The 14050-nt window shown below is 36.9% G+C and overlaps 1 protein-coding gene and 1 long non-coding RNA gene across 3 annotated transcripts; both read left to right on the top strand.

The window, feature by feature from the left end:
- The first annotated feature begins 677 nt into the window (after positions 1–677).
- Positions 678–5461, top strand: LOC118438644. 2 transcript variants are annotated; one of them, XM_035859186.1, is made up of 4 exons: positions 678–1040; positions 2061–2207; positions 2425–2688; positions 4068–5461. In XM_035859186.1, exons 1-4 carry the CDS (start codon positions 870–872, stop codon positions 5349–5351), a joined length of 1866 nt encoding a protein of 621 aa, XP_035715079.1. In that variant the 5' UTR covers positions 678–869; the 3' UTR covers positions 5352–5461. The 2 variants fall into 2 exon arrangements, with proteins under 2 accessions (XP_035715079.1, XP_035715080.1); XM_035859187.1 differs by lacking the exon at positions 2425–2688.
- A 5283-nt stretch (positions 5462–10744) lies between these two features.
- Positions 10745–14050, top strand: LOC118438571. The gene is made up of 4 exons (XR_004836916.1): positions 10745–11035; positions 12702–12775; positions 12861–12935; positions 13360–14050. It is a non-coding gene; the product is annotated as an uncharacterized LOC118438571 (long non-coding RNA).

Below are 14050 nucleotides of genomic sequence, written 5' to 3'. Positions count from 1 at the left end.
TAGTTTATTTAAAATTCAGAGAATACTTTCCCAAAATGGTAGAATTGCCGGTATTCATGACGGCTTTATACCCGAGGTGAACTCTGTTTCGCAAAATATCTCGGTAAATTTGTCATATTTTCGAAGGAATGCTTCAAAAAATCCTTTGGGAACTTTTTGTGAATGATGCAATATAAAAAGCCTTCTACGTATTATCGTCGCAAATTATTTTTCGCGAACTTTTCGTCAAATGAATTTTCACTCTTCCTCTGATTATCTGGTTACTATTTTCATTTAAAATACGTATGCATTTCCTCGAACCTATTTCGCATACACCACATACTTATTTGAGGAGTTGTATTTACAGGTACAAGACCCACATTATCTTTTACAGAGGGATCCAGCATGAAATAATTCCCAAATCGTAAGTTAGGAGTGAATAAATAAGAATGCCGGAGTTTCTGGCGTGCATGTATCCATCCACACACGTGCATACAATGTATTCACAACAGGTATGTGAAACCTCACACACATGTTTTTTATTACAAGTACATCAATATGTACAACACAATGCATGCAAATAAGCAACGTTTTTTCGTTCGTAAAAAATCACCCAATGAGTTATGCATTCATCTCCGTGTCGTTTAGATTCACCCGAAACACATCCACGTCTTCCATTCAGTCGTTCACAGATCACATATACATATTTACATATTTGTGCAAATCAAGCAACGATTTATTTAATCGTTCGTATAAAATCATTGCTGCGGTTAGTAGTTGTTCCAATTTGTACTTGTACCAACAGACAAATAAATAAATAAGTAAATTATTCTCACTTTCTGTGCAATTCTACATTGAAATTTTATTTTTGAAATCTCGAAATTTGTGGCATGACAGGAAAATCTGTCCCCTTAATAAACGACACGTCCGATGCGACCCTACTAATTTTGAGGGGGACAGTTTGTTCAAGTGGGTGTGCCGCGGGTAGTATTTGTGTCTGCCCAGACTCAGAATATAAGTGGGAAAAAGAAGCTGCACTTCTTAATAATATTGGGCAAAAGGTTAGCCTAAAATTTAGGCCCTAAATTATACAATTGTAAATCTTTACACTCTTAAAAATGATGTCACCCTTTTGAAAAATTAACCTACATTTAATCCTAAAATGAAGTAAACTTTGCAAAATCCAGAGTAACTTTACATAAGTTCATCAAGAACAAATTTCACGTACTCTGAATTTCGCAAACGCAAAACAAAAATTTGTCAAATTAACACAGCCGGTGTCAATATATGACTTAACCGCCTTGGTTACAATTGTGATTCCGAGTGATAATGAAATTTTTCCGTCCGGTCATAACATTATAACCGGTATCAAAATCGTCATAATTCAACATTTTAACCAAAGCGTGTAAGTCATATATTGACACCATAGCTCGCAATAAATTTGTCCCTGGTCCCTGGTCCCCGAGGGACCATCTAAAAAAATAGTCCATGGTTCCTGGTCCACGGGGGACCATCTAAAAAAATGATCCCTGGTCCCCGGGGACCATCGAAAAAAATGGCCCCCTGGTCCTTGGTCCCCAGCGACCATCGAAAAAAATGGTCCCTAGTCCCTGGTCCCCCGAGGGACCAGGGACCACCATGTTAAACTCTCATTTGGGGACCAGGGACCATGGTCCCCTAAATGGTCCCTGGTCCCCCAGCTCATGATCCCTGGTCCTGGTCCCCCAGCTCATGGTCCCTGGTCCCTGGTCCCCGGGGGACCATCTAAAAAATGGTCCCTGCTCCCTGGTCCCTGGGGGACCATCGAAAAAAATGGTCCCTAGACCCTGGTCCCCGGGGGACCATCGAAAAAATGGTCCCTGGTCCCCGAGGGACCAGGGACCAAATGGTCCCCCGGGGGACCATACTGGTCCCCTGCGAGCTATGATTGACACCGGCGATGTTGATTTGACAAATTTTTTGTTTTGAGTGCACAATTTAACTTGCTTAATTTAGGATTTAAAGCGAATTTATTTTTCAAAAGGATAACATTATTTTTAAGAGTGTAGCAAATTTTCATAAATAATTAAATTATTTCTTAGTACACGATTGGTTCCGGGAAAAATTTGGACAACTTGGATCTCGAGAAATACGGGCAGTTTTTAATATTCCACCTCCACGCGGACGTAGCTGACGTTCAATGTCAAATTGAATGTGATACGGATGGAAACTTTTGGTTCCACGGTTTAGTAAGTAAAATTAAATCCGCCACAATTTGTACACTCTTAAAAAAATAATATTACCCTTACAAAATTAAATTCACTCCAAATTCTAAATTAATGTGACATCGTATGTGGGTTTTGAGTTTGTTTAGGATCAATTCATTTTTGAAAGGGTAACATAATTTTTAAGTGTGCAAATACTTATTTCACCACAATTTAATTTCAATCAATTACAATTTGTCAGGGATACTCAGATACTTTCGTCAATGGGAAATTATTAATACCAAACTTTATAAAGTTTCCTGAAGAACAAAGATTCGGGAGGGTTCGGAATCACAGAGTTAAAAACAAATGGGAAGATTCCCCCGTCAAATTAAAATCTGGGGATGTATTCTACTTTTCCTACGTTTGTTCGCACTTATGGGACCACAAATTAGCTTCATCATGCGGAAGAAGGCTATACCGCAAAAACCCGGTGGGGAAAGACTACACCGTTTTTAAATTTGAGGTGAGGATCGAACCACTTACAATGCAAGTCTTTTACGTGTACAACTCAGATCTGGTTGGGACCAATTTTATTTTGTTCAGCACAAAAAATAAGCATACCCATATTTTTTCATTTTTCATAATGCGCTAATTTGAGCGAGGGGCGCGGATTTTAAAACATTTTTCAGCCAAAACCTCGCTTTTTAGCGCGAATCGAAAAATTCGAAATCATGTCTCTTCAGAATGACTTACCTAAGTTATGAAAAATCCACATGGATTATTTTTTGAAAAATTAAAAATTTGAAGGAGTTAATAATTTTAATGAATTTCAAAAACCGGCAAAAAATTTTGAAAATCAAATTTCGAGACAATTTGATTTTTCGTAAGTCAAGTAAGTCATTCTGAAGGACATGATTTCGAATTTTTCGATTCGCGTTAAAATTCGAAAATTTACAGAATCTTTAAAAAGCGAGGTTTTGGCTGAAAAATGTTTTAAAATTCGCGCCCCGCGCTCAAATTAGCGCATTATGAAAAATGAAAAAATATAGGTATGCTTATTTTTTGTGCTGAACAAAATAAAATTGGTCCCAACCATATCTGAGTTGTACACGTAGAAGACTTGCATTGTTAGGATAAATCATTCGTAATGGTTCAAAATTAGCCAGAATGTGCGATTTTGTTTACTAATTTAGTTTTTGGCGAACACTTTCGACTTGAAATAAATTATTCGCAATGAAACGGTGCAGCGCTATATAGATCAGAAGATGCGATTTTTTGCATATAGTTTTTGACCAAAACTTTTCCCAAAGAATGGTAAAAATTCCAATGTTAAAAATTTGGAATCAATTGGTTAAGGTAGCGTAGGACTAGATGCCGCATCGCCAAAATTGTCAAAAACAACACATTTTTAATCATTTCTCGGCTCTGAATTATTTTAAAATTCTGGACTACGAATTTGTACAACATATCGTGGCCAGTTTTTTAATATGCTCTCCAGATTTTGATAGAGGAGATCTCAAGTTTAACAAACTTTCGGAAAATTTAGACCTCATCGAAACAACTCACCGTCATTCTACTACTTACTACAATTTTGTCTACGCAAATTAAAAAAAACAAATTTACCGATGCTGAGAAATGATTAAAAATGTGTTAATTTTGACAATTTTCATAGTGAGCCAACCAGTTCAACGTTATTAAATCTGTTTGGGAGTGTGCAAAAAAACGTGATAGATTTGCAGGGGTTCAGGGTCAAGGCATCCTTAATATGTATCTTTCCCATGCTAATTATAACATATCCATATTTGTGATCACACTGCGGGTGCAAAGCTCTAAATTTAAAAAAAAACGATAGTCCACGGCTCTTCAACAAGGCATAATCCTAATTCTTATCCTCCCTTACAGAGACCGACTCCGACTAAATCTGTGCAGAATCTCAACGACGAGGATTCCTCTCCCCCAAATCACCCCATTTTCAACAACCACATCATCCTCTCAAAAATCCTACAAAACCTGGTCTCCTCAACCTCCAATATTCTCACCAATCAAACCGATCTCCTCAACTGTCGCCTCGTCTCCACCCCATTTGACCACGTGGCGCGAAAAGTCCTCCGGAAAGACGTCGTATTGCAGTTCATCGTAGATATCGACTCATTATACACCCACGACGCAAACCACTTTTTGAATCGACTTTATTGGAAAACCCATCGCTTCAAACACCTCAAATTTGACGCCATGAACATTTCCATCTACAAAAAGCGTTTCCATCATTGGGTCAACTATTCTGAAAAACCAAAACCTACAGAGATAAAATTCAACCAAGATTTCTCCTCCTTTATAAATCACCCGGATTTCCACCCCCTCAAATCACTCAAGATTGATGTCGATTACCTCTCACCGATTTCCACCCTCCTCGTAAAATGTTACCTTTCCCTGGAACAGCTCGACATCCAGGTTAAGCTGGACTGGATTCTGGACGAGAAAAAGGCTACATTTCCAGAAAATCTAAAGTTCCCAAAATTGAGAAAGTTAACCCTCGATTTTTCATATGTTCAGAATAACGAGATCGTATCGAATTCTGTGTCCCTCGCGGGGCTTATCTTAGCGTCAAATAAGGTTGAGGAACTGGTTATAAAAAAATATACAAGACTCCCTGCCGACTTTGGCTCTTTTAAAAATCTGAAAAAAATAACCATTTCCGGTCGACGCATGTTACACTGGGAAACTTTCAATTTTCACGAATTTCTCTACCAATTCATTACCTTGCCGATCGGGCAGCTATGTTCGTTAAAAGTATTCCTCCCAGCGAATGATGAGCTATCCACTCCAGTCAAAATAGAGGAATCATTATTCCAGCTGGTAGAAAACCATCGGCGAACTTTGCAAAGTTTGGAAATCTCTTTAAATTCCAGATATTTTGAGAACCCGATAACACTTCCGAGATGTATGCCAAATTTGAAAAAGTTGTGGATAATAATTCCTGACGGAGATTTGAAACAGGCGGGTTTCATTGTTGGGGTCAGATTAAGTAGTCAAAAGGGTGAAAAGTCTCATCAAAATGTAGATGATTCAATGAAGATGCCTCTCGTTCTTCGAGATGGACGTGAATGTACTCATAGATTTTGTCCGAGTTGTGGCGATGATACTTTACTTTATGGAAAATGGCATCGGAACGAAGTAGGATTTTGATAAGTATTTTATTATTTGTTCAAGACTTGGAAATTTTTTGGACTTTAAAAAAATGTATTTTTTACTTGTTTTTTTTTACATGAAATAAATCGTTTGATTTTATACAGTAATCCTTCCGTCATGCAGGGTGCTCAAGATCATTATAAAACATTATTATAAAACCAGCGTATAGCCCGGCCAAGGCCGGGTTCTAGAGTTCCAGTGGGGGGTGTGCGCACAGCGAAAAAACCGTCATACTATAATTCCCAGTGGAGACTTTGTCATACTAAATACATACATCAGAGTGAAGGTTTGCCCAAATCATACTGCATTTTAATTAACCTGGTCAAAGTACAATTTGATTTCCCCTGTGAGAGTAGTTGAACAGCTAATTACTTAAATTCCCGTCGCGTGGGAGTAACTGCATAGCTAACTATTGAAATTCCCACGCTTCACGCTCCCGTTAAGTTCCATAAACCCCGTTAACTTCTACAATTAACGCCAAGCTATTGACGGATTCGGATTCAGCGTCAAAAATACATTCGAATTGATATGCGACATCACGAATAAGCCATATTTGGACACCACGGTCACGGCAAGGTCACAGGGGCCTCGGAGGTCAAAACCATTGAAGGCGTTGCATTTAGCGTCAAAAATACATTCGAATTGATATGCCACTCGCTGTGGGTGGAGTTTCTCAAACTAAAATAATTAATTAATAGTGTTTATCAAGATCACTTATCATGATAACCACTATTGATGAGTGATGTTACATCACTGATGTATGTATGTGGTGTAGCATGTACATTGGTGTTCATGCATGCATTCATTCATGCAGTGCAGTGCAGTACAGTGCACGCATGCAGTGGTTATTCCGCTTCCTTCTTTGTCTTCTCTACGGGGCAACTCGATCTTGGACTCGATCACTCACTCAGGCAGGCAGGCAGGCAGCGACTTAACACTAACGCTTTATTAGAGTAGATCATTATTTGTAGATCTATGTAACCTATGCCTAGGGCTCAACTGGCATTCCTGCACCTGGCATAATTTTTATTCAGTGTGTCCTCCTTATTTTTGCTGCAAAATCGGTCGTTTAATAGGACATATACGAGGTGACCATGTCATGATGAGTTTCAATTTTGTGATCATTACCATAAATATGTGGAAGATGAATGTTCACAGATGGCTCAAAAACTTAGCTGATATAGCCGCCTAAGTATGCAGTGACCTTTTTTCGAACTTGGAACAAGCGTTTGCCCCCACGACTGGATACTGTCCCCACCTCCATGTGCTTGTCAAAAGTTGTCCTTCTTATCTGTGCAAACTTCGCAATATTTTTGTCTCTCTTTACTTTCTTTACTCTCTGTCTGGTATCTAATGTACCTAAGTCGTAAGTATGTATGTATGTATTTAACAAGAAATTGTGGCCGTCTACTTAAAATTTCCTTAAGTTTAATCAATATAATTTATTCATTTTCCATTTTGTAACGGATTTTTTTTAGCGCAAGGAGTAAGTACATACTTATATGATGAACGACAAATTACTGGAGGAGGTTCGATCGCTGACTCAGGAGGTGTCAAAAATTAAAGCTAAGACGGACAACTTAGAAAACAGGATTGAGGCTGACGTGGTACGTGAGATGGCGGCTGTCCGTGAGGAACTTAAGGAACAACAGCAACGTGTGATAAGGATGTCGAATCTAGTCTTGATGGGAGTCCCTGAATCTGGCGAGGGGCTTAAGTTAGCAGTAAAATTAATGGGTGTCATTTATCCTACCTGGACAGGTCCATTAATTGATAACAGAATTGGTGTCCAGAATAAGAAGGGGCCAAGGCCGTTACGGGTTCCCCTTCCGTCTGCGTCTGAGAGAGCAAAAGCACTTAGGGAGTGCGTTAAACTTAAGGACCACCGTGAGTTTGATAAGATATCGGTCAGAAGGGATTTGACAAAGATTCAGCAGCAAGAAATTCAACTGAGGTCACCAGTTGGAACAAGGTCGGCAAAGAAAAGGAAGCGTCAGCAGACTGGTGAAGACCACTCGAGTAAAAAACATATGACTGGTATTGACGATATGGATCTCGGATCTACTCAATGATTAAAGGGGGCGATCGGACATGGCTCATCCCGGCGAATCACACTTGGGCACCAAAATGTTCGATCGTATCGGGACAAATTTCATAACATTACTCAACTCATTTCTTGTTTTAATCTTGATATATTATGTTTATCAGAAACTTGGTTCAAAAGTGATACTGAATACTGCATTCCGAGAGATTACAGTTTATACAGAGAAGACAGACCGACCAGAGGAGGAGGCGTAGCGGTGTTGCTTCACAAAAAATTTAGTGCTTATCGAGCAATTGTAAAAGATGTAGAGTGGTTCAGTGATTCAACTATGGAATACATATGTGTATCTGTGCAACAAGGTCACCATAAATCGTTTGTAATATGTTGTTTTTATATTCCAGAACCGAAGGCGAATGATTTAAAAAATTTTGATCTATTATTGTGTTACTTGTTAAAATCGAAAAAGGATGTGTTTATTCTTGGAGATCTTAATATAAACTTGTTGGAACAGAGTAAGTTAACCAAAAAATTTGTCGACACTCTTCGCAGACACTCGTTGTTGCAAATTGTAAAGTCAACAACCAGAGAGGATAATTTATTAGATGTGATAATTATTCATAAAAGCCAGTCTGTAAATCTTGCGTTATGTGAAGTATCTGACCAAGTTATATCGGACCATCGTTTTAGTTATTGTAAGTACATTTTTCCTAGTAAAGTGGTTGAAAGGGAGAAGCGTGTCAATGCACGTAATTTTGATAAAATTAATTATGAGAGTTTTGTAAATATGTTAAGTAATGATGAACTGTACTGTGATGATAATTTAGCTGAAAAATTTATTAATGTAATGACAATTGTGTTTGACTTAGAGGTTCCGTTTGTGGAAAAGAAAGTTCGCGAGGGAAAGTTATTATTTGTTTCTGGTCATACAAAGAGTTTGATAATTGAGAGGAATAATTTATATAAGGAATGGAGGGTGAATAATTCTAGTTATGTACATCAGAAATATAGATTTGTTGAAAAACAGATCAGATCAAGTATTAAGAGAGATATGAAAATGTACACTTCAAAAATGGTAGGAAAAGTTGGTGTTTGGAAAACTTTGAAGAATTTTGGGTTGACGTTTGGTAAAGTGCAGGGACAAATTGGGCCAGATATAGATCTCGATGAAATTAATAATTACTATTGTACGATGGGTTTTCCCCCTGGGAAAGCACATCTTGACTCTTTATCTAGTAACCCTACAGTATTATATAATGATGAAGTGTATTTTAAAGTTAAATCTGTTTTCATGTATGAATTGCAAGCATGGAAGGGGATGAAAGATAAGAATAACAGAGCTGACGACACTACTGGTATATCCAAATTCATGTTAAAGTTAGTTATGCCAATTCCTTCTGTTCAACAAGCTGTGTTAAATGTTATAAATGAATCATTTAGTTCTGGTGTAATTCCCGATATCATTAAATGCTCCAGGATTGTACCGATTCCCAAAATATCCAACGCCACACAACCGTCTGACTTTCGCCCTATTGCTGTAAATGCGAATCTGATGCTTATCATGGAAAGGATTTACAGTAGTAGATTGGAGAAATATATTGACTCTAATAAGTTCCTTTCAAAATATCAATTTGGCTTTCGGAAAGGTCACAGCACCGAGCAGTTGATTCTAGCAATGAGTGATTTGGTTAAAATAAATGTTGATAAGGGGTTAATTTGTGCTATGATAAGTATTGACTATGCCAAAGCATTCGATTCTTTGCCCAGAGAAAAACTCTTATATAAATTGGCGACACAGTTTAAAATATCTGATCATTGGCTCAGGAGTTATTTTTGTAACAGGAAGCAATTTGTTTATCAGAATGGTAGAAAATCGACGGTACAAAAGACATTATTGGGAGTTTTGGCTGGATCTATTTTAGGTCCAAGACTTTTTTCTCTTTTTTTGAATGATATGTGCTTTGTGATAAAAAATGGTACGTTATTTTGTTACGCTGATGATGGGACTATTATTTTTATTCGTAACATTAACCAACTGGCAGAGTTGCAGTTGCGTATAAACAGTGATATGGCTGCTCTTGTTAGTTATGCGCAGGTAAATGACATGACGCTACACCCAGGCAAAACTAAGTTATTGATGTTATCGAGTAAACCGAAATTAAAATACTTGGGTGATTTTAATGTACAAATTTGCGATGTTACAATTAATCCATCCGATTGTTTAAGATGTGTTGGTTATATATTTGATTCGACTCTAAGTAGCAAATTACATATAAATGATATGGCAAAGAAATGTTTTTATCGTATTCGCTGTCTGTATAGTATTAGGCAATATTTTACACAAGATGTATTGGTCAAGGTTGGAGCAGCGTTGGTGCTATCTGTTCTAAGTTATATGTCCAGTGTGTGGGGTGGTACACATTCCACACACTTAAAGATAGCGGAGAAAGTAATTCGGTCTCTAGCTCGGTTAGTGTTATGCAAAAGAAAGTATGATAGCGTGGCTAGGGACATCCACAATGACCTAGGATGGATCTTTCCAAAAGATATGAGTGATTACAGACTACTATGTATTATGTATAAAATTATTAAACTCGATAATGTCCCGTATTTTAGTAATTACTTTGATAAGCTAAGGTCTGTGCATAATCACAATACTCGCCTCTCTGAGGATGGGCACAGATCAACTACTACTGCTAAGACATATTTTGGGTTATCAACATTTAATTTTAGAGGTGTTCAACTTTGAAATAATTTAAGTACTGAATTGAAACGAGAGACAAACTATGAGTTATTTAAGAAAAATTTGAAAGAGGCACTATTACTCTCAAAATAGTATGATGAATTTTATTTATTTATGATGATTGGTATGAAATACGGCAAATGGTTCAAGTATTTCCTGCTTGTGCGGGGTTTGGCCATAGTAAACTTTTTGTAATTTATGACTTTATAATGTGACTCAATAAACTATATATATGAGTAACTCATACCCTAAAACTTTAACTGAATAAGACACCCGTTAAATTAAATGGTAAAGATGCATCTATTCCACACTGCATTTACTGTATTCCACTTGGTGGGTGGTCGTGCATCATGTGTTTCTGCTAAACATCATGCTATTCTAAAGATAGATACTTAGCCAACTCGATAAGCATACACATATGCATATATGCTAATGGAGTCGATAAGGAGATATCACATCCTTAATACTGCTCCCCGATTGAATATGTATGAGATTACACATTTTACGAAATATTTTCGAGCACACTGTATTCTCAGTGATTATCTGTAGTTCGTTACTACGCACTCGAGTCATGTTACCATTAACAATCTGTTCGTGATACATATTTCAGTTTGTAAAATGTGATCCATCTTGAATTTCGTTCTTGGTTAAAATTTAAAAAAATATTTTAAATAGATACATACATTGTGACGAGTGAGACTAATACACATAATCCCGATACGATTTTATACATGTACATAAAGTACAACGGAAGCTTTCACTTTAAGCGAAACATAATTATTTAATCAGCTCAATAATTCGTCTTCAGCATAATTCGTAATTAACCGGTGGATATTTCGTTTTTAACGAAGTATTAAACTTTATTGAGGAATTTTCATGCAGCTAAAATTGAAACAGGTTTATAAAGTATTTTCATGCTCAAACGTATCAATCTGCATGTACATATTTACAGTGTTAAAAATCTGGTAGATTCAAATAGATACTCCGTGCTGGTATTGATTTCGTAATAACTTAATACCGGACTGGTAGTAATTTGTTCCTGAGTAGTAAATTTTTTCATTCATACAATATTACTGACCGTTAATTTCCGTTACTATGGTGCCGGTAGAGTCACATATGTACATATGTATGTGTGTATACACCTACTCCGGTTGGTAATTATTTAATACCAGTTTTCTACTACATAGTCGGAAACACTCAAGTGTCAATGACATATAGCCTTATTACTTTTGTAAATCTCAACTTAGCAATTTTTGATTTATTTTACCGAAAAGCCAGATAAATTTCAATTCAAAAACAATTTTTAGTCTTAAAATTTCCTCCTCCTGCGTCAATGCCACGCTAAAGACGAGACGACCACTCCTCGATGGAATTACGCACCGATTCCAGGGACATTTTGTGGCATTCCGGGGTCAGAAATTTTTTCCAAGCCTCCGCACTTCTACGGGGCTTAGAACACACCTTTGCCCCTAACTTTGACCATTTTTCATATTCCGGTGGTTCAAATCCATCAAGGATGATCACCAAGTCTGATTGGAGATAAAGACCGGAATTTGTTCTTTTAGCTACGCTTGGGTCATTTTTTGCACTATAAATTCGTGCTGAGTCCTGCTGAGAGGTCCCATCGATTCCATTGAATTGGATCTCACTTAGGGGATGTACCACGGACTCAAAAACATATTTTAAGAAATTTGATTCCCCCACCTCCCCCCAATTTTCAGCAAAATGTAGAGAAATTACCCCAATTAGCTCCCACCTGCCAAAATCATCAAAAAACCTGGATAATGTGACTTTCTGACCTTTTATCTATATCGGGGGATGTCTCTGACCGATTTGCGTAGATTAGGACAATTCGCTTGTTAAAAGATTTTTCCGATGTTAAAATCTCCTCATTTGTAAAAAGAATCCTGCTCACTTTTTTGGAGCGTACCACTTGAGGTGACTCCTGCACTTATTTAATCTGGTTTTCCTTTGGGGTACGATCAGGATGTGGCAAGTACCACATTTCAAAGCCTTAAGCCTGAGCTTCAATTTGAGCACTCATTGGATAATTTGCATCGACATTGTCAGCAGTGAGCCCGGTTTCCGTTGGAATTTCGTGAATTTCTTCGGATTCCAGGCTTGAGAGGCTTCATGATGGGTGTGGTCCTTGGAGGTTTTAAAAAAATTCTTCTTCGACTGTTCTTTGTCGATTCGGTCCCCATGAATGTTTTTATAGTCCGTTGGGCTAAATTAAAGTACACCCTTGACTTTTTCAGCACATGAAAAATTCACCGTTTTTCTTCGATTTTTTTGTGAAAAACTATCGCCGCCCGCTTCTCTTCAATTTCCTGTATATTTATCCAGATGTTCAAAAATTACAAAGTCCATAGTGAATCATAATGTAAATCGCATGGCGAATCTAATGCACTTATCAGATTTTAATTCTGCGGCGTAGTTTTTTAGCAATCGGCTGTTGACACTTGAGTGTTCCCGACTATGTATTGTACGTACACATTTACCAAGCAAAATATTCATATTTTGTTTTACATGTGTTAATATTTTTAAATTCTGTCTTTATAAGGAATATGTACCAATTCCTAATTGAAAAACGTGACAAGGCTGGTAACTTCGCAACAACTTTAAAATAAATTAAAGGTCTGATATAATTCCAAATTCACATTTAACGCGTTATTCTTAAGTTTTAGAATCGTATTTTAATTCCACTGCTATCTATTTCCAGATTTTCTGAAGAATAATCTATGTAATTCATATCCTAACTCAAACTCAACCAGTCCATGAAGTTCGTCATGTTTTCGTAATCTATTTTAATTACGTCCTAATTAAATAAAATGGTATTATATTTTCTCAAAGTTAATTAAGCGTGAGGGAACATCCATATATTACGTCATCATTTTCGTGGGTAGGTAGGTTGTTTAGGTCTTCCTATCTTTCCCATTTTAAAATTCCCTATCCCTTAATGTTTACGTTGGGCGATAAAATCGAAAAATTTTGATGACATAATATGTATATGGATGATATGGACCATCAAAGTGGTTGGGTAGGATAATATTTATCCAATGTTGCGTATAATTTTATACAGCCGTTGGAAACAGCTTTTACTCAACATTTATTAAATTTTACATAATTCTATTTAGCGTGTACGTCGTTATTATTCCAAAGGCGAAGTAATAATTTATTTAAGTTGTAACGTATAAAAACTTTGTTTTCTAAAATTCCAGATCACCACCAGGGACATTTTCAACTGACGGAGAGTCCTCCCACCAGTCACAATGGAAAACTATAAAAATTGGATAGCGGAGATTTTGTTCCGGTTAATTAGCTAAGACACCTTCCCATAATTATCCTCTCTTCACTGCATATAACTTATGTAGATTTATCGGATATATATTTTAATCTAGGATACCGTACATACATACTGTGCACACGGTACACACTTAAAAATAATGTTACGATTTGAGACACAAATCTAATCTGAATTCTACAATTAAGCAAAACATACTAAATCCAGAGTAACGTGAACTTGATATTAAGTAAAGTTTGCTCCGAATTTTGTATGGTTTGGTTAATTTGGAATCCATGGGCTTTATAAAAAAGTAGCATTATCTTTAAGAGTGTGGCAAGCATCTACCGTAAGCGATATTTGACGTAAACGAAAATTTCGCTAAATGCATTTGTAAAAATGTTCGAGAATACCATAACACAAATTTTGTATGTTCCCAAATCAATTTACATATTCATTGGGGGTAGGGATTCCAATCCCGGACGATTTTTTAAATCCCGGGAATCGGGAATCCCGGTTTTAGCCGTACAAAATCCCGGGAAATCCCGGGATTTTTTCCCAGAATTCAAAAATTACCTCATAACTTGAAATAAGTTAAATTTGGGTATACGAAAAAGTACAGAATATAA

This window comes from Folsomia candida, unplaced genomic scaffold, assembly GCF_002217175.1.
Source record: "Folsomia candida strain VU population unplaced genomic scaffold, ASM221717v1 Fcan01_Sc023, whole genome shotgun sequence".
Taxonomy (NCBI): Eukaryota; Metazoa; Arthropoda; class Collembola; order Entomobryomorpha; family Isotomidae; genus Folsomia; species Folsomia candida.
This window is presented reverse-complemented; position numbering and strand designations above follow the sequence as displayed.